The 22175-nt window shown below is 34.4% G+C and overlaps 2 protein-coding genes across 3 annotated transcripts in view; one reads left to right on the top strand and one right to left on the bottom strand.

Moving 5' to 3' along the window:
* Positions 1–22175, bottom strand: part of LOC132159615 (SLAM family member 5-like) — a 193411-nt gene that overhangs the window by 63285 nt on the left and 107951 nt on the right. The window lies entirely within an intron of this gene.
* Positions 7736–12902, top strand: LOC132159612 (gastrula zinc finger protein XlCGF57.1-like). Of its 2 annotated transcripts, XM_059569171.1 has the most exons (3): positions 7736–7953; positions 8218–8351; positions 11365–12902. In XM_059569171.1, the coding sequence occupies exons 2-3, from the start codon at positions 8297–8299 to the stop codon at positions 12816–12818; spliced, it is 1509 nt and encodes a 502-aa protein (XP_059425154.1). In that variant the 5' UTR covers positions 7736–7953; positions 8218–8296; the 3' UTR covers positions 12819–12902. The 2 variants fall into 2 exon arrangements, with proteins under 2 accessions (XP_059425154.1, XP_059425155.1); XM_059569172.1 differs by lacking the exon at positions 7736–7953 and having other exon boundaries at positions 8208–8351.

Genomic DNA, 22175 nt, shown 5'->3' with positions numbered 1-22175 from the left:
TTGTTTTGCTATTTTGCAGCTTGACAGCTCCATCCTGGACAATCTTTAAAATGTCTTTACTTTATATAAATTATATTAAATTATAACTTATATTTTCACAGTTTCACAGAATAAAGTAAGTCATGTGAGCTGTGGACATGCTGATATAGGCATTGCATGAAAATGTTACCTTTTTTTGTTCATTTTGTCTAAAAAATCCAGTTTCAGCATATTGTATCTCTTCATCTTCTGTCTGGACTGTTTCCACTGTAGGTTCTAAACCATTTCAAAATACAAAGTTTTAGAGTTAGGATAAGGTTAATTTCTCAATTACTAACATCTGTTTTAATGCAAAAATACTTCTACTTTATTCTTGTTATAGGAACTGAAGACAGGGCTTACTTTTTTGTGCCACCCTTCTGCGTTTCCTGTAGAGAAAGTACATCACACTCACGAGAGCTACAACCAGAGCTACAGCAGACACAGATGCAGCAAGAACTTTATTTAGAAGAAACCATTCTAAAATGGAAAGGAAGCAGTTAACTTTGGTCTCACATCAACAGTGCATTTATAGACCCAAAATATTCTTTCTATATACTTGATGGAACACAGAAATTCTGATTACTGTTGAATTACCTGCACATATGTGACAGAGTTGAGTGATGTTGAGATGTGTGGTCTGGTTTGTGATGGGATTGTTGATCACACAGCTGTAGATGTTGTTCTCCTGATATTTCACCTCCAGAGGTAGAGAGAGACTGATGCTGAGATCAGACACACTGATGCTGGACAATAAACGGTTTCCTTTGTACCAGGAGAGAGTCACATCTCTCACATTCACAGCTGAACACAGCAGTGAACAATACTGGTTTGTTGATCTTTCAGATGAAGAACACTGTGAAGAGTTTCTGGTGATGACAGGATCAGGCAGAGAAGCTAGAAATATAAAATATTATTTCAGAAACAATGTATTATTGTCATCTAAACAATCAAGATATCTTTAAATACAAAGTTATTTCATGAAACTCTGGATGGTGCAAGTTAATAGGTCATTAACTCACTCTGCTATTTATCAGATTGTCATCTTGATTTCTGGTTTCTGTCTAATGCGATCTCACTAACCATTTTGTACATGTTTGCTAATTTGTATGACCTCACTTGCACAATTTTGAACGATTTGTCTAGACCTCAGGGATGGGTAGGTTTAGTGGCAGGGTTAGGTGAAGGGAATTTGTACAAATTCATACAAACTCGGAAACTTGGAATGTACACAAGATTCAGCAAAAATTTAGCAAAATTAGCCACCTTGTAAAATATGGACGAATTACCATTTTCACCTTTGACTTCTGGTGGTGAACTCAAAATATTACAAACTGTCTAGATTTGCATGAGAATCAGTTTACTCACCATAGACTGTAACATTTAAATTCTTGTATGAAGTTCCTCTGGTGCTAAAGATGGATAGTTTATAAAGTCCAGAGTGTTCAGTTCTGATGTTTCTGATGGTCAGAGATCCAGTTTGACTGTCCACCTCGAGTCTGTCTCCAAATTTCACATTACTGTCATAGATTTTAATGACCTGCTTATAGATTTCAGCTATACGAAAATTTTCAGGTCCAAAACTCCAAATCATCAGATCATATCTCTGTTCTTCAGTAACATCAGAGTTCAGAGAGACAGAATCTCCTTCAGTCACTGATACTGACTTCATTACATCTGCATCACCAAACACACCTGCAGAAAACAGTGAGTAAATAAAACCTGATTCAGACCAAACAGGAGGAAGGGAGAAAGATCTAAAATCATCTTAACAAGTTAAAAATAATAAAAATAATAATAAATCCATACTGTTACCAAATTATATTTCATAAAAATGATATAAAACACATACCAGTCAAGATCAAGAGACCCAGAGACAATAAAGTTGTTGTGCTAATCATTTTCATTTATCAAAGAGTTTTATAACTTTCAAATGGCACAATTCAATGACCATCTACTCTCTCTCTCTCTCTCTCTCTCTCTCTTTCTCTTCCTCTTTCTCCTTCCCCCTCAGATTCCTGTGTATTTTTACACAGTTTAAATATAACAGCTTTCATCTTCATCTAGCTGCAATTTAATTTGCCATAATTCTTCAGCTTACTTTATTTGAATGAATTACACTGTTAGTTGTGTTAGTAGTTAGTTTTTTTTATATGCATTAAAAGAATACTTCATGCATGTGCACTCTGATGTAAACAAGCTCAACACAGAAGAGAAGAGCATGGCAGAACGAGTGCACGCTGAATGAAATTCACATTCACTCTCTGACAGCAGATGGTGCTAATGGAAAAGTAGAAATGCAGCATTTACCCTGATAATCTCCTGACCAGTAGGTGGTGCTGTGCGAAATGCTGCATGTAAACTCAGGTCATAGTTATGATGAAATGTACCAAGTTTGGACAAAACAAGCAAAAGCATTGCGGAGATATGTGCTGTGTCTGAAATCACTCACTCATTCACTCGTTCACTCGTTCACTAATCCCTATATATTGTATGGCAGTTGAGTTCACTATATCAGGAAGGAGTGAACAAATAAATAAGTGAACGGATTCGGACAGTGACGTATAGCCTACACTGTGCGTGAGACTTGGAGCTGTTGCAAAAACATTGCCATATGTACTTTTATATTACATGTACCTAATTTTAGAAAATAACTCAATATTACTCAAAATTACTTTATATTGCAGTTATATATACCTCCGCGTCAGCTTTGTGGTTTCATCGATGGTATATAATTATTGTTTTTTTTTGTAATGCTTTTATGTTCATAATCATTAAATGCTATTAAAATAACGTACTGAGAACAAAAATAAACACACGTAAAAATGTTCATAACTATGTATTTATTATTTTTAGTATCTTGACACTCACTCAAGCAGCGTTTTGAGCTCAGATAAGATGGTTGTAGAGCGTCCTCAGGCGACCATTAATTTTACATCAGAATACACTACCTGTTATTAACGAAAAAATTTAAATTATCCACCAAATTATCATCATTTTTGTAAGTTAACAATGATGCCACCTCAGTAAATTAGTCAAATATTAAACTGAGTTATTGCCTACATAACATATTTTAATATAAATAATGTAGGAAAAATGTTAAAACAATAATAATAAAATAATAAAGATATAAACTTCATCTCTCATTCAAACTCGCTCACTCCCGCTCTCGCTTCCAGCTCGACGCTACTCCGCATTGGATTGTGGGAAATAGTGCCTCAGATGTACACCCGAAATCAGAATGAATTGTGGGTAAAAAGTAGAGGACCAATGTAGGGAATGAAGTAGTTCACTCAGAATTCGGACAGCACTACAAAACGGCTAACACCCCATATAGTGCACTATATAGTGGATAGGGAGCAGTTTCGGACACAGCAATAGCCTTGGGCAATTTTTTGAAGCATCGAAAATACATTTACAAAATGTTTTTACAAATACAAAATGTTTTTGCTTCAACTAATTCTAACTGACCCTCTGATGTCACATGGACTACTTTGATGATGTTTTTCTTACCTTTCTGGACATGGACAGTATACCGTACACAGCTTCAATGGAGGGACTGAGAGCTCTCGGACTAAATCTAAAATATCTTAAACTGTGTTCCAAAGATAAACGGAGGATTTATGGATTTGGAACGACATGAGGGTGAGTTATTAATTTTTTAACTTAGATTTTTGGGTGAACTTTTTTAAATTGAAATTGGAAATTGGGCTAGTACAGGGAGGATCTAAGACACTATTTTTACCTCTAGTTATTTCCTGGTTTAGGGCTTCCATACAGAACATTCTTGTTTCCTTTCATTTATTTCCAAGATTGTTAATTATTCACCATCACTTTACTAATGGAAACCAAGATTAAAAAAATTATATTTGGGGTACAAAAGAAATTGGCAGCAACTGGTGAATTGACAGAAGTCATGGCATCAGAATGAACAGTCCTGTTGGATGCTACATTATGTCTTGAGTACACTTGAGCACACTGTGTGAACATCAGCAACAGTTTACTGTAAAACAACAAACAAACAAAAACAAAGTATAGAAGGGAGGGACTAACATTCATATAAAATAACAGGTCTGTTTTGCACAATATTGGGGGGAAAGCAGTTGAATGCACTACAGAGGGAATTTTAAGAAGCTGAGGATGTTTAAATGTAGAGAACCTGCTCAGTAATAGAAATATTACCATATTATACCTGTAACTGTTGTGTACAGAATGTTGTATCAGCATAAGGTATCTCCTCCTCCCGAGTCTTAACTGTTTTAATGATAATAATAATTTAAAACATTGAAACCCAGTTTCAAATAAGTCTTCAAATAGCTTAATTAATGGCTACTTGTCAGAAGAACATTTTATTGATCCTTTTATGAGACACATTTGTATACAATAATTTCATCAACTTTTCTTTTTTTAAGCATACTTCTGTCAAAACTAAATAGATAGTGTTTAAGAATAAGAGTTTAGTTTAGGAGCTGTCATATAGGAACATACAGGAAAATACAGGAACAGGCAGATGAGCTAGAATATAAAATATGATTTCAGGAACAATGCATTATTGACATCTAAAAAATAAAGACATGTAAATACAAAGTTATTTCATGAAACTCTGGATGGTGCGAGCTAATAGGTCTGTAACTCAGTCTGCTATTAATCACATTGTCCTCTTTATTTCTGGTTTCTGTCTAATGCTATCTCAGACCAATTCGTTCGTGTTTAAAGAGGTGGCTGATTTGTACAATCTCACTTGTACAATTTTGTACGATTTGTACACTAGGGTAGGTTTAGGGGCAGGGTTAAATGTAGGTCATTTGTACAAATTCAGAAATTGGTAACTTTGTAATATACATACGATTCAGCAAACTTTTAGAAAAAAATTGCCACCTTGTAAAATATGGATGAATTGCAATGAAATTGGGTTGTTTCTGTAACATCAGCAGCCAAAGAGCTTGTTAAAAATTCAAACATTTAACTTATTAATTCCTAAAAAATGAATCATAATCAAAAAGTTTAACAGTCTTGCATTTAATGACTGTTTGTTATAAAGAGAGGATTCAAAGCTTCCAGAATTTAGGACTGAACAAAACTCTTCGTTTTGAGTGATGAGTGGATTCTGACTAATTGTAACGCTTCTGATTGGGCATTGTGTTTCAGAAATCAACCCATGTGTCTAGGGCCTACCTGCTGAAAAACAAACAAACATAAAAATAAACAGCCTAAACTGGTTTGCTGGGTTTAGCTGTTCATCCAGCCTGGTTTTAACTGGTCAGGCAGGGAGACCATTTAAAACCAGCTTCTTCTAGCTTTAACCAGCAAAGACCAGCCAATCAGCTTAGACTGATTTTAGCGTTTTTTTTTGTGTGTGTGTGTTTTTTTTTTTACACATGGTCATTTCATTTATTTTCTCTGATCGAATAGCTATCAGATTGTGAAAAGACCAGGTGTAAATGCCATCTGAAATGCTTTCGGGATTACGTAATTTAAATCCGATCTCTTAAACCACTTCAGGGGATTGTCTGGGATGCATTCCAGTTGAAACTGGACAAGTATAAATGTACCTACCAAAAGTTTTAAATAATAAATATATGAAAGCGTTTTTTAGGCTATATAACATGTTATAGTCAGATACTGTATGACAGCACTAATGCAACACGCATCGCTGTGGATGAGTAGCAGAGCAGCATGCATGTGCTGTATTGGCTTCAATTTGCATTTTTTTGTCTCCTGCTTTATTGGGGGGTAAATTCATATATATGTCCAGCAGCAGCATGTCTGTGCATGTATTGTAGAAGGAAGTCTTGGTCTGATACAGCAGCAGCGTAGCATATCTATTCCACTAATACCAAACACATTAACATTGTCATTTATATTACAGTGCAAATCTCTCAGAGAGTTCAATACAGGCAAAATAAACAATGTTTTGAATTTTTAAAATAATTTCTGTTTTCACCTTTGCCTTCTGGTGGAATATTTAGAATATAAAAAACAGTGACGTTTATATTATATTTAACAGTCATATTATATTAGCATGAGAATCAATTTACTCACGGTAGACAGTAATATTGAAATTCTTATATTCAGTTTCCCTCTTGCTAAAGATGGATAGTTTATAAAGTCCAGAGTGTTCAGTTCTGATGTTTCTGATGGTCAGAGATCCAGTTTGACTGTCCACCTCGAGTCTGTCTCCAAATTTCACATTACTGTCATAGATTTTAATGACCTGCTTATAGATTTCAGCTATACGAAATTTTTCAGGTCCAAAACTCCAAATCATCAGATCATCTCTCTGTTCTTCAGTAACATCAGAGTTCAGAGAGACAGAATCTCCTTCAGTCACTGATACTGACTTCATTACATCTGCATCACCAAACACACCTGCAGAAAACAGTGAGTAAATAAAACCTGATTCAGACCAAACAGGAGGAAGGGAGAAAGATCTAAAATCATCTTAACAAGTAAAAAAATTATAATAAATCATACCAAATTATATTTCATAAAAATGATATAAAACACATACCAGTCAAGATCAAAAGACCCAGAAAAAATAAAGTTGCTGTGCTAATCATTTTCATTTATCAAAGGCTTTTTGATTTCTATAACATCCAAATGGCACAATTTAATGACCATCTACCCCCCCCCCTCTCTCTTCCTCTTTCTCCTTCCCCCTCAGATTCCTGTTTATTTTTTACACAGTTCAAATACTTCATAGATTTTATCTTAAAAGCATTCTAGCTGTTTTAATTGGCCATAATTTTACAAGGGAGTTTATTTGAATAAATTACGCTTTTAGTCATGTCAAATGCTGCTGATAGATGTGTGATACATCACTGTGTTTTGAAAACTACTACGTTATCATGTAACCAAAGAAGGTCTGCATCATATGACCTACGGAAACCCAATCAAATGGATATTTGATCTTAAAAAAAGTTTACAAGCATTTAGTGTTTACCCCTCTGAACTATGACCTGCTTCAGTTGAGCAAAACGTGCTTACATAGGATTTTTATTGGGGTTACACATAGTTTTTAAACTCAAATTCATAATAACAATCCCTTTTTAGATTAAAATAAGTCTAAATGGTCTTTAAGTCTAAGGGTTCATCTATTAATTGTACATGAAAGATGACCTTGTATTTCTCTAATTATGGATGTTATTGATGTCACATTTTTCTTTCAATAACTTTGGTAACAGGATTGATAAGTGAGGTCAACACTACAGTTTTGATGATAACAATCTGACGGTCCATATTATGTAGCATGGCATGATCTAAAATGCTTCATAATTGTCTTGCATAATTTATTGTTGGAACCTATTTTGTTTTTGCCTGAACAACCACAAAAAAAAAAAAAAAAAAAAACATTCATCATCGCCGGAATGAGGCACATGTTTGGCTACAAACTTGATCAATTTAAACTTTTGCAAATAATTTTCTGTTTTTATCACATCCCTTACAGAAACAAACACACACACAGTAATTGCTGATGTTTTCCACATGATCACATGTGGACAGTGTGCCACCTGTTTAACATGATTAATTTGTGTAGTTTTTTCTGTGAGGTATGTAGAAAAAAAAGAAAATAAATAATAATAATTCCATGTTTGTCTGGGTTCCATATAAATCGGGATAAAAACAACACCCGCGTGTCACACACGTATAGTGTTAATATGTAATTCGTCGATAGGTGGCGGTAATGCACTTACTGTATGTGTCAACGATTCGTCGTGAAACAGCAAGACGACGTGATCAGTCTCCTGCGGTAAGACAGACCGTTCACGGTGCTTCGTATAACTGTACAATCATAAAAACAGAGTTTGTTAAATCAACACATTACCGAGACATTCTGTATTGTTTTCATCTGGTTCAGCTCTATTTGCACGTCTTTTCTGGCGTCTGCTGACTGAAAACATTAAGCCTAGCAGACAAAGATATGAGAAACTAACGGTAATGCTAAAAACATAAAGACTTGTGATTTTCTTTGTGTTTTTTATGCTCGTGCATTTGATCATTTCGACTATTTGGAGCAAATGTATTGTTTTTGAATGAAGTCGAACTCGATTTGTTTTCAAAGCAATTCACATTTATGTTTTAAATTTTTGTATTTTTAACATGATCTATTATTTACATTACGAGCCTTTATTGTTACAGTCGATTTGATTAAGTCATTAATTTGATATCCGATTTATTTTTGATTCAGTGTCTTCACAGCAGTTCACTAATAAATGCTGGAATGGTCCCATTACCCTAAAAGTGAAGAAGATAAAGTTTGTGAAAGAAGACTGAAAACATGAATGTTTCAGAGTCCTGCGAAATAAAACAGGAAGATTTTGAGCAACAAATAGGTTGGTGTTTGTTCTTTATTCTTTAATAAAGTTATAATAGCTGCAAACACATTTTGGTTAAAAATGATCCAAAATCAAATGCTGAGCAAAACTATCTCCATACCTTTGCCCGATTCACAACGGTAAGCTTGTGAAAATGTTTAATAATTGGAGTGGTTCGGTCATTCGCTGTGAGTTATGTCGTGTCTGAATGAGAGGGATTACTGTACTTTCAAAAGATTTGTATTTCTAAGGAATGTTAAATAGCTTTTTGAGGTTAAAAGATCAAGTTCTTTTGATGTAATTTCAATGGTTTGATGATTAGATATTAGACTGTACAGAAAATGGAATCTACATATTACACTAATACATACTGAACAGACATAGTTACACAATACTGATGTTGTTAACATTAACAATTTGAGCGCAAATTATAACAGTTTGATATGTCCTGTGCTAACTTGGTGTGTTTATTCACCATTGGTAGCCTGAAACTTTTTTTTTTGGTCGCCCAAATCTGGCAGACATGGTACTTCCTCAGATGACATTTTTTGGTGAAACTTATCATTTTGGACGTGAAATACATATCACCACTCTGCCATTGAATGACAGCACATATACACCTCAAAACATTAGATTCATGCACAACGTAAAGGAGATAAAGTGTAATTTTTTTTTTTTTTTTTTTGCAATTAGCTATTTACACAAGTGAGAATAGTTGTAGATTCTATTTACACTATGTTAAAATAGCAGGATTTTGCTATTTATACTTCTTAATGCTAATTGTGAAAATTATCTGCACTTCATTTCTAATTTTAATTTGCCATATTATTGGGGCAATAAATCCCTCCCTACACCTTTATTTTTATTGGAAGTAAATGCCTTTCCGATCTGTTATGAGATTCGATAAAAAGGGAGGAAAAAAAGTTTGGAAAAAGGCAGGTTCGAACCCGGGTCAATAATATCAAAAAGATTTCAATACATGTTTTATCATCTACGCCACTGGAGCTGATGTGTGACAGACGTACTGTATTTTGTAGTGTTGACTATAACTAAGCCAATTACATGTTGATGGGCGGAAGTAGTGTAAATAGCCACTGCCAATAAGGTGGGGTATTTTCACTTAGTGTAAATAGACGCTCAGTAAAGATTATTCTGCAAATAACTGCAATTGCAGGTAATCGCAAAAACAGAGATGGTGACAGAGGCAAAATGTATGGACTGCTGTTAGGTGATGCTGATGTTTGAAGTAATGTTTGCTAGATGTCTTGTATCTATCGCAACTTAAGTCTCACAGTTGTTGCCATCTCTGAAAAGCTTCTTTTTGTTTGGACATGATGTCATCATGCAAAGATAAATGTGATGAAACGAAACTAACATTTCCTAAGAAATCCAACATGACCATTCAGATTATAAAACATTATTATAAGCTTACCATCTTACTCTTTTGAACAGTTTTTTTATGCACTGGTTCAATGACTGATTGATTGATTTTTGTTCATTTTTTTCTGTACTGCAGCTTTAAAGCAAATAATATCCAGGTAACTTTCCATGAATTGGGTACAAAATGAAAACTAGAACTCAATTGTTTTACCAAATAATAGTTTTTAACATCTGTTTCATAGTTTTTGCAGCCACGTTATTACAACATCTGAACATGTTACATACTTGCCTAAAATATAGTTAATGAAAAGATATGAAGAGTTTGGTTCCAAAACGCGATAAACGCTATTCAAAAATAAAAATATATAGTTTCCACCAAAATCAGTATTGTTTCTGGTCAGTATTGAAATGTCCAATTTTAATTTTACACAAAATGCGATATTCACAGAGTTATTAGGTCATGTTTTCTTCCTTTTTTTCCAAACCTCAACAAATGCCAGTCTCCCTTTTTTGCAGAATATGATATATCCACTCAACCAATCACAGCGCACCATTCCACGCACTGTAAACAATAACAATCACAGCACATCATTCCACGCAGTATTGGCGCTGCTCTGAATACACCCAGCATCCTAGTTTTCCTCATCTACTTTGTACTTTGTGATCAACAAACAAGGACTTCATGATAAATCACATGTGATTGTCATGCACATCTTGTCAGATGGAAAATATTTAGATGCATTTAAAACACAGAGCCATAGATCACTGACAAGCTGTGCTTTATCGCGTTCATTAGATGAATCACATTCGATTAAAAAAGTAATATTGCGTAGCTTGTCAGTGTTAGTGTTTTTATTAACGCCATTTATGTTTTTGTTAATACAGCACATAGCACTAGTCAACTAAATGAATGTAACATGGCAAAGATGAATGCACTTTTGGAAGTTGAATGGAAGGGAGATATAATTTTGGAATTTCTGTGGTCTAATGTGATATTGTTGTTTATGTTCTCGTTTATGATGAAATTTTATTTTATTGCTTTAATTAATTTATAGCGTTATTATGATGACCCGTTGAATTAATTTTGGAAGTGATGACTGATGGATGTAATTTAATCCAGTGCCTGTATATAAGATGAGTATTGACCAAGTTCAGAGGCTGTCATACATGGATCAACAAAATAACTTTCATATTGATTCAATGGATTTATTGCATTTTGAGAAAAAAATGATCATGGATTTACTGCATTTTGTGGAATTGTATTTTTTTAATATAATCTTTGAAAATCAAAACCTGGATTTGAATTTTTTTATGTTATTATATCCTGAAGATGCTATGTGAAACAATAAATTTGTACTCAAAATTGTTTTATTGCGTTTTGGAACCAAACTCTTAATATAGTTAGTAGTTCTCATTTAAAAACTTTCAATTTGTGTCTGTAATGTTTAAAAAATAAAAATTTGATGACAAATTTACCCATTTCAAACAAATGCATCAGAATGTTCATATATCCACTCTTATGTCAGGATTCATGCCTTTTCCTTTCACATTTCTCACTTCGATTTTTAATTTAATTTAATAATTTAAATTTATTTTTGTATTTGCTGAAAGTCGAACTATTTAAACTTTTTTTTTTTTACTTTTATTTTAGACCCAATAGAAGAGAACAAGGAGATTAAAGAACTCGTTGAAGCGAGGGAGAAACATCAGGTCAAAACTGAAGAAACCTCCTGGAGTTCCCCATTGAAAAACGAGGATATACGTTTCTCTTGCCCTCAGCGTGGAAAGAGTTTTTCATGCAAACAAAATCTCGACCTTCACATAAAATTTAATTGTGGAGGAAAGTCGTATGCGTGTGATGAGGTGGATAAGATTTACACAATAAAAGGAAACCTTATTGATCACATGAAAATTCACACTGTAGAGAAGCCACACATCTGTGATCAGTGCGGGAAGAGTTTTGCACAAAAACAAAACCTTGATGAACATAAGAAAACCCACAACCTGGAAAGGCCGTACAAATGTGATCAATGTGGGAAAAGTTTCCCATTTAGAGGAAACCTTGACAAACATATGAGGATCCACACTGGAGAGAAGCCGCACAAATGTGATCAGTGTGGGAAGAGCTTTGCACAAAATGGAAACCTTAAAGAACACATAAAAATTCACACTGCAGAGAAGCCATACACCTGTGATCAGTGCGGGAAGAGTTTCATTAAAAAAGGAGCGCTTAATAATCACATGAAAATCCACACTGGAGAGAAACCATACTTGTGTGATCAGTGCGGGAAGAGTTTTCCACAAAAACGGAATTTTAATGAACACATGAAAATCCACACCGGGGAGAGACCGTTCACGTGTGATCAATGTGGGAAGAGCTTCACACATAAAGGTAACTTTAATGACCACATGGCAATTCACACCGGAGAGAAACCACACATATGTGCTCAGTGTGGAATGAGTTATGCTCGAAAAGCTTACCTTAATGAACACATGAAAATCCACACCGGAGAGAAACCGCACACATGTGCTCAATGTGGAAAGAGTTATGCTCGAAAAGGATACCTTAATGATCACATGAAAATCCACACCGGGGAGAAACTGCACAAGTGTGATCAGTGTGGGAAGAGTTTCCGAAAATCAAGTGTTTTTAAAGTACACCTGCTTACTCATTCTAGAGAAAGACTGTATAACTGTGACCAATGCGGTAAGAAGTTTTTTAGGGCAGATTTCCTGAAGGACCACATGAAAGTTCATACCAAGGAGAGGCCTTATGTATGTTCATTGTGTGGAAAGAGTTTTAGACAGATTGGTAATTTAAAGTCACACCAGAAAAGACACAGCGGTGTGAAGGATCATTCTTGTTCTCGGTGTGGAAAGGCTTTTTTTACTGATAGTGAAATGAAACAGCACCAGATAGTTCACACTACAGAAACACCCTATAAGTGTTCACACTGTGACAGGAGCTTCAAACGGTCAGAATATCTGAAAATACACGAGATGATCCACACGGGAGAGAAGCCGTATCACTGCCATTCATGTGGGAAGCGTTTCACTCATTATTCTTCTCTAATCTGTCATAAAAAAAATGTATGTCTAAAGTAGTTTGAGTTCTGATCTTTAAGATTGCATCAAACACCTGTATTTACAAAGCAGATTATTAGAACAATAAAGAACTATTATATTATTTATGATGAATATATTTTATTAAACGTTGTTTTAATCATTATTGTTATGCATTTGTCATTCTGTTTGTATATTTTATATTACTCTAAATTATTTTAATTATCTCGCAATGCTTGCTATTGTTGTTTAATCTCACGTTTGTATGGTTTGTAAGAAAAAAAAAAAAAAAAATTGTTTTTTTTTTGCACTAGATCTGATTTATCGGTGGAAAGGGAATACTAATTTCTTTAATTAACTTGGTCACATAGCAAACCATTATCTACATGCCCCTGCAATGCCTGTGCCATTAAAGCGTGTTTTCTCTGCAGATGGCATTATTGTGAAGATAAGGCTGGCTTTCTTGTTGGCTTTCACCAGAGCATGTGGATATGATTGTTTTTTCCTCAACAGGAACATAATTTGAAATAACACAAACGTGATAATAATTAGATGCTGACTGTTTATGTACTGTATATAATGAGAATTCTAATAATAATAACAATAAAGTTGGGACTGTGAGGAACTGTGGAGGAACTAGGAAAGAAGAAATAGTGATGACGAGATTAAGAGTAGAACACCAGGGATTTAACGATTCTCTCAAGTCAACATTCGATTCACAATTATACTTTTTTTTTACAAAATGAGATTTAAGACAAATATAAATTGTGTCCTTTTATTATTGCTTGGACAAAATGCTGCACATTTCTTTGTGAAATTGAAATATAACACTATAATAATATACTAATATAGCACTTGCATATCATTGCTCTTTTGTTGGTTTTGATTGCTTCTACAGTATTGTCCTCATTTTTAAGTCGTTTGGATAAAAGCGTCTGCCAAAAAACAAATTTTAAATATAATGTAAATGTAAATAATAAAACTAAATAAAATGAAATAACAGAAATAAAAGAAATCTCTTCATATAAACAAAATGAGGTTTTGTCTGTGCTATTTCCATTTAAAATTAAGAGGCAGGCAACCACTGCATTTTAATCATAATCCAAACAAAGATGCTGCATACATGCAACTTGAGCAGTTTTTAATCTAAATTAAATTGTATAATTTCGAAATTTGAAGCAAAAACTGAATTATATAACTATATATTAATTATATAATTATTATATAATTATTCAGTTTTGTGAAACTATAGGCCTACATAAAAAAAATATCTGCATGAAAAAGAAACAGCGTATGTGCTAAATGAGATGCAGATTCACTCTCTGTGCTTAAAGCGTTTCCTTGGTTTCCACTGTAAACAAGCCAGCGCTGCACTTATGAACTTTAATATGCATTACAGAGGGAAGATGAAAAGAAAACATGCCATCTAAAGTTTTCTAAAGATAGTAAGTTCCTCTACGGCAGTGGTTTTCAACCTGTGGTCCGCGGTGGTATTGCAGGTGGGCTGCCAATTACTATTAAAATAAATAATATTGTTAATATATATAAAAATGTCTTAGTCATAACATAGTAACATCATTTCATATAATTAAATAACAAAAAAAAATATTAAACTGTAACCATGCTTCCATTATTCGAGCTCGCTGATTGGTTGGATAAACCACCAATTTATCTTAGATATTTTTGCTGCATATGCTACAGAACAACAGCAGTTATACCAAGGGGTGCCAGCCCGAGTTATTTTCTGTTCATTGTCAGTTCATTCAATAAAGACAGTTAACAATCTAGCTTCTGAGTACTAAGTTATTAACCCAACAGTAGCGGGGTCAGTTAATTTTTTTGCAGTGGGCCGTGCAAACATATGTGTTTGGTTGTGTGGGCCGCGAGTTGAAAAAGGTTGGGAACCACTGCCCTACGGCATACATCATATAAACTCTATCCCTAACGAAATCGCACTTTGTTTAGCATATCAACCAGTTTTTTTTATATTTTTTAAAAATCTTTTTTCAAACAGTTCACAGTTAATCCTTACATCCCTAATATGCCACTGTAAATCTGTTTAGACACAATCTGTATTGTAAAAAGTGCTAATGGTGACTTGACTTGAATAGACATATTGTGCTGTAGCAGTTAATGAAATGGTCTCTAACATGGAAAGGAAGCAGAAACAACAACAACAAAAACTACTGTTTTTTTTTTAATTTTTATAATTGTCACACATATTAAGAGAAATAATACTATAATTGAGCAGTTTACACATTGCAGTACATTTCTAGTCCAAACACTTACAATAAAGGGAGATCTCTGCTAAATTCAATTCAAGTTTATTTGTATAGTGGTTTTTTATGACACAAATCATTGCAAAGCAACTTTTCAGAAAATTCAGTTTCTACAATGTTTAGTATAGTAGCTTATCAGAGATGACTGTCAGTTTATGTGCATATGGCAGACAAAACACAAGACGTAAGCAAAAAGACGATGAATACTTTTAACCGATTATTATATAATGCAATCAAACTTACTGCAAAATTTGGTAGTTCTATATGTTGTTTCAGGGTTGGCATCATCTGAGGTCCTCTGAGGGGTGGCATCATCTGTTTTTAGGTGTTCTGGATCCAGACTGAAGCTTGTGTAAATCCTGGTTACCAAGGGATGTAAATCACATGGCAAACAGAGAAACAAAGAGACATAATGGTCGTAGCTGCTATTCCAGCCAAGTAAATTTAATTAGTTTAAACCAAACTAAAGAATAATAATGCACATTTGATCAGATATAACTGCAGTCCAAAATTATGAGATGCATTATACAAATGCTTATTCAAGGAGATGTGTTTTTAATCTAGATTTAAACAGAGAGAGTATGTCTAAACCCCGAACAATATCAGGAAGGCTATTCCAGAGTTTGGGAGCCAAAGCGAAAAAGGGAGCGTGATGGATTGTAACGTGGTAGAACGCTAGTTACATACACAGGAGCTAAACCATTTAGGGCCTTATAGGTAACTAATAATATTTTGTAACTGATACGGAACTTAATAGGTGGCCAGTGCAGAGACTGTAAAATTGGGGTAATATGATCATATTTTCTTGACCTGGTAAGGACTCTAGCTACTGCATTTTGGACTACCTGTAGCTTGTTTATTGAAGAAGCAGGACAATCACCTAGAAGTGCATTTCAATGGTCCAGTCTAGAGGTCATGAATGCATGAACTAGCTTTTCTGCATCAGAAACAGGTAACGTTTCGTGGCTTCGCAATGTTTCTAAGATTGAAGAATGCTGTTTTTGTAACATGGGAAATATGATTTTCAAAAAACAAGTTGCTGTCTAATATAATACATAGATTTTTGACTGTACAGGAAGTAACAGAGATATTACAATTTGCAACTAGACGGATGTACTGTCTTATCCAAATTTAATAGGAGAAAATTATTGGTCATCCAATCTTTTACATTTTTAACACACTCTGTTAGCTTAGATAATTTAGAAGTTTTATCTGGTCTCGTTGATATATATAGTTGAGTATCATCACCATAATAGTTGAAACCAATCCTGTATTTTCTAATATTAGCAAGGGGCAACATGTATATTGAAAATAGCAGAGGATCTAGGACAGATCCTTGTGGCACTCCATATTTTACTGATGATAAATGAGATGACTCCCCATTTAAGTAAACAAAATGGTAGCGATCGGACAGGTAGGATCTAAACCATCTTAGAGCCTGCCCTTGAATACCTGTATAGTTTTGTAATCGATCTATGAGTATGTCATGATCTATAGTGTTGAACACAGCACTAAGATCAAGTAAAACAAGCAATGAGGTGCAGCCTTGATCTGACTCAAGAAGCAAGTCATTTGTAATTTTAACAAGTGCAGTTTCTGTATTATGGTGTGTTCTGAAACCCAACTGAAATTCTTCATATAGATCTTTTTTTTGCAGGACAGAGCACAATTGAGCAGACAACTTTTTCTACAATTTTAGACATAAATGGAAGATTCCATGTGATATAATTAAATCTAGCATATGTTTAAAACGACGAGTGGGCCCGGTGACATTTTGCTTGACTCCAAAAGAGTTTATTAGGTCAGTAAACGCAAGTCCCAATGCATCATTTGTATTATCAACGTGAATATTAAAATCTCAGACAATTAGCGCTTTATCAATGGTAACCAATAGGCCTGAGAGGATAAATGCTAACTCTTTTAGGAATTCTGTATACGGCCCTGGTGATCTATAAACAGTAGCCAGAGCAAGAGACACAATAGATTTACTTTACATATCCGACAGTGTAACATTAAGCAGAAATGAGTTAAACCTGTATCCTGTTTTCTGGGTAACATTGAGAATATCACTATATATTGTTGCAACACCTCAGTCTGATGGGGCTCATGCTTATAACAGTAGTTCGGTGGAGTCAACTCATTTAGACCAAAATAATCATTTGGTTTTAGGTTTCAGGTTTTGCATTCAGGTTTCAGTCAAGCAGAGTGCATATATCAAAACTATTATCTGTGATCATTTCATTTACAATAACTTCTTTGGGTGTGAGTGATCTAATGTTTATGAGCCCAAACTTGAAAAACTGTTCTGTTCATCTATTTTAAATTTTTCTGGTTTAATCACAGTAAAATAAATTCAAGATCCTACATTAAATGTATATTTTAACCTCACTATTCGGGGAACGGACACAGTCTTAATAGATTGGACAGCCCAAGTACTTCTCATTTAAGTGGATAAAACAAAAGCCATCATAGCAGATGATCCCGTAAGGCTTGTTTTGTCACAGACAGCTGCTGAAATGCTTTTACATTGCATTTCAATGGCTCAGATTTTCGCCTCACCCATTATGCTGATGTCTTCAGATCACCTGTAAACTGTGAACAGCCTGAACAAACTGCTCCATCACCACCATCTCCATATCTACAAGATATCTTTGACAGCATTTATTTAACTCTAAGTTGTGCTGTCTAAACTGGATGTGGCACAAAAAACCCAACATTTATGAAACAATGTTTCATGTAAAAACAACTAAAATCTAAACACTGATGATCAAAAACACAGCTATATGATATTGAATTTAATTGGAGTGATATATGTTGGTTACAATTGTTTACATTTATTTCTGAATTAATTATTCCTTTTTATTCATACTTTTACTTTTTTTTATAAATTTTTTTATTAAATTTATTTGTCTATTTGTTTATAGGGAAAATAAAGGGTAAGATAAAGTGATTAATTTTTTTTATATTTAACGCACAAACAAAATAGAAATATGTACAATGTGAACCTTAAACAAAATCAGTAACTTTATATCTTCATAGATGGATAAACAAAACACATGCTTAAATTGTGTGAATTTATTTTAATCCAGTTCAGTAACTGATTTATTTTCTATTTGGGCAGATCTGCTCCTATAACACAGCAATTTATCAACAAATTCTGGAAAATTCTCATCAGTCTTGAAGTGAAGTGTATAGAGTTCATGAAACACATGTTATCAGTGCGGGAAGAGTTTTGCACATGCCATCTCTTAAAATTGCATCTGCGTTTTCACTCTAGAGAAAAAACATTTTACTGTGATCAGTGTGAATTTTTATTTCTTTCATCATTACTCTTAAAGAGCCACCTGAAAGTTCATGCAGAGCAGAAGCCACACATTTGTTCTTTGTGTGGAAAGAGTTTTAGGGAGCTGAGTGCTCTTAAAATACACCTGAAAAGTTGCAGGTGTGAAAGATCAAATGTACTTAATTGTGGGAAAAATGTTATTACACACGCCGAACTGAAACTGCACCAGAGAACTCACAGTGAAGAAAACCCTTAACCTCACAATGTGACAAGCAATGTCAGCTCTAGACCATAGTAACTCAGCTTAAACGTGTACAGTCGTGGCCAAAAGTTTTGAGAATTACATAAATATTAGTTTTCAAAAAGTTTGCTGCTAAACTGCTTTTAGATCTTTGTTTCTGTGATGTACTGAAATATAATTACAAGCACTTCATACGTTTCAAAGGCTTTTATCGACAATTACATGACATTTATGCAAAGAGTCAGTATTGCAGTGTTGGCCCTTCTTTTTCAGGACCTCTGCAATTCGACTGGGCACGCTCTCAATCAACTTCTGGGCCAAATCCTGACTGATAGCAACCCATTCTTTCATAATCACTTCTTGGAGTTTGTCAGAATTAGTGGGTTTTTGTTTGTCCACCCGTCTCTTGAGGATTGACCACAAGTTCTCAATGGGATTAAGATCTGGGGAGTTTCCAGTCCATGGACCCAAAATTTCAACATTCTGGTCCCTGAGCCACTTAGTTATCACTTTTGCCTTATGGCACGGTGCTCCATCATGCTGGAAAATGCATTGTTCTTCACCAAACTGTTGTTGGATTGCTGGAAGAAGTTGCTGTTGGAGGGTGTTTTGGTACCATTCTTTATTCATGGCTGTGTTTTTAGGCAGAATTGTGAGTGAGCCCACTCCCTTGGATGAGAAGCAACCCCACACATGAATGGTGTCAGGATGCTTTACTGTTGGCATGACACAGGACTGATGGTAGCGCTCACCTTTTCTTCTCCGGACAAGCCTTTTTCCAGCTGCCCCAAACAATTGGAAAGGGGATTTATCAGAGAATATGACTTTGCCCCAGTCCTCAGCAGTCCATTCACTATACTTTCTGCAGAAGATCAATCTGTCCCTGATGTTTTTTTTTGGAGAGAAGTGGCTTCTTTGCTGCCCTTCTTGACACCAGGCCATCTTCCAAAAGTCTTGGCCTCACTGTGCGTGCAGATGCACTCACACCTGCCTTCTGCCATTCCTGAGCAAGCTCTGCACTGGTGGCACTCCGATCCCGCAGCTGAATCCTCTTTAGGAGACGATCCTGGCGCTTGCTGGACTTTCTTGGACGCCCTGAAGCCTTCTTTACAAGAATTGAACCTCTTTCCTTGATGGTCCTATAAATTGTTGATTTAGGTGCAATCTTAGTAGCCACAATATCCTTGCCTGTGAAGCCATTTTTATGCAACGCAATGATGGCTGCACGCGTTTCTTAGCAGGTCACCATGGTTAACAATGGAAGAACAATGATTTCAAGCATCACCCTCCTTTTAACATTTCAAGTCTGCCATTCTAACCCAATCAGCCTGACATAATGATCTCCAGCCTTGTGCTCGTCAACATTCTCACCTGAGTTAACAAGACGATTACTGAAATTATCTTAGCAGGTCCTTTAATGACAGCAATGAAATGCAGTGGAAAGGTTTTTTTTGGGATTAAGTTAATTTTCATGGCAAAGATGGACTATGCAATTCATCTGATCACTCTTCATAACATTCTGGAGTATATGCAAATTGCTATTATAAAGACTTAAGCAGCAACTTTTCCAATTTCCAATATTAATGTAATTCTCAAAACTTGTAATTCTCAAAACTTTTGGACACTTTTATATTTGTCCATTTAAGCGCATACATACCTAAAGCATGCACAAAGTCTCAAAGTAAATTTTTTGGTTACCAAAACATTCCCAGAATGATTGTTTTTGGTATGCCAAGAAAGTTTCTCAACAGAAATATAATGTATGTCAGTAATCATCCAGCGCACCCACAACCTATAAGCAATGTGGAATATATTAACGTCTATAATCCATATTACACAAATCAGCGAAATAATAAAGATGCAAATTAAAATAAACAATAACAATGACTTTAACAAAACTATGTTTTTTTCTTAAATATGAAATTTGTTCACATACATTAAACCTAATGAGGTTATGGTTAACATATAATTAGTTATTTCGATTCATACGGACATATGCTGCTATTGTTATTCACATTTTATTGTTAATGAAACTCCATTGGAGACTATATATATATATATATATATATATATATATATATATATATATATATATATATATATATATATATATATATATTCTACCACAAACATTTACAAAGTGAGATAAATAAAGAGAGATCTCTGTTGATGAGCTAGTGTCACTATTAACATGCTAAAATGCCTCCATACTAAATGTCAATAGGGCCTGTTTTCGCCTCATTCATTATGCTGATGTCTTTAGATCACCTGTAAACAGCCAGGTGAAGCACATTTTATTGGTGTCACATTTAGGCCAACTATGTGACTTGTCATACCTAGAAGACATACATTTAATAATTCTGTAATCTAACTATAAAGCATTTATTTCTTTATAGTCTGTGATAAACCACGTTTCATATAAAAACAAGAAAAATGTAAAAACCTATCAAAAGAAAAACGTATAGCTACATGACGTTGCATTCAGCTATGTGTTATTTGCTGCTTAAAAATCTTTACATTAATATATCTGAATTTGTTATTCTGTTTTTTTATTATTCATAGTTTTTATATTATTTTAATTGTGGTATGAATGTATTTCTTTCTATATATGTTAAAATGATTGGTAAAGGGATAAAAATGAAATGAAATGAAAAACAAAACAGAAATAAGTGACTATTTAACTTCATGTGTAAATTAATACTACATTTTCATAAATTGATAGATAAACCCAAAACATAAATGCTTAAACTGTGTGTAACTGACTCAGTAACTATTTTTATTCATTTATTATTATTATTGGATTTTGGCACATCTGCAACACCTCAACAGTGAAGCTCCTCCCACAGCAATTCCCTCATAAATGCTGCGAACATTCCCATTAGTCTACAAGTGAAGTCAGTTCCTGAAAGAACACTGAGAGCATGAGTGATCCAGACCCCTGCAGAATGGAACATGAAGATCCTGAAGAACAAAGAGGTTGGTGTTTACATAAAGAACATAAAGTTTATAGAATTTAAAACTGTTTTCAATTAGATTTAGTGGTTGTATCTAGCAAAGTATTAAAAGCTGTGACATAACATTATATAAATACTATTTCAAGCACATTTTATGGACTGGGTACAAACTGGAGCCTGAAACTGAATCTTTTCAAGCAAAGGATCAGTGAAAGAAGCATCATGGACAGGCTAAATATTATGAACTCTTTATCCTACACTAAATGTGATGGGAGATTTTTCTCAAAACAATGTTTCAATTTTAAAATCCTTTTGCAGTTACTTATTTTATCCCTTAAAACTCATCTTTGATGACCCCCAAAAGGTTTCCCTTAAAGTTCATAAAGAATATCTTTATCCAACATATAATGTGTCTTGTGAACCCCTTCATGTTTGGATGTTTAATTTTAAAGGTATTTGTGCGATTGGTAAATTGCTTTCAATTTCACAGTAGTCACTTATATTATGTGAGATATTGAAAACTTTTGTAGAATTGTGTCTTGTTGAGGAGGGGGTGTGTTCCTCTTTAGGGGTCTGTGGAAATGTTTATCTGGCTCCAGCCAGATGTGACCTTGGGACACAGAACCCAACAAACCAAAAGCA

Source organism: Carassius carassius, chromosome 16 (genome assembly GCF_963082965.1).
Source record: "Carassius carassius chromosome 16, fCarCar2.1, whole genome shotgun sequence".
Classification (NCBI taxonomy): domain Eukaryota; kingdom Metazoa; phylum Chordata; class Actinopteri; order Cypriniformes; family Cyprinidae; genus Carassius; species Carassius carassius.
This window is presented reverse-complemented; position numbering and strand designations above follow the sequence as displayed.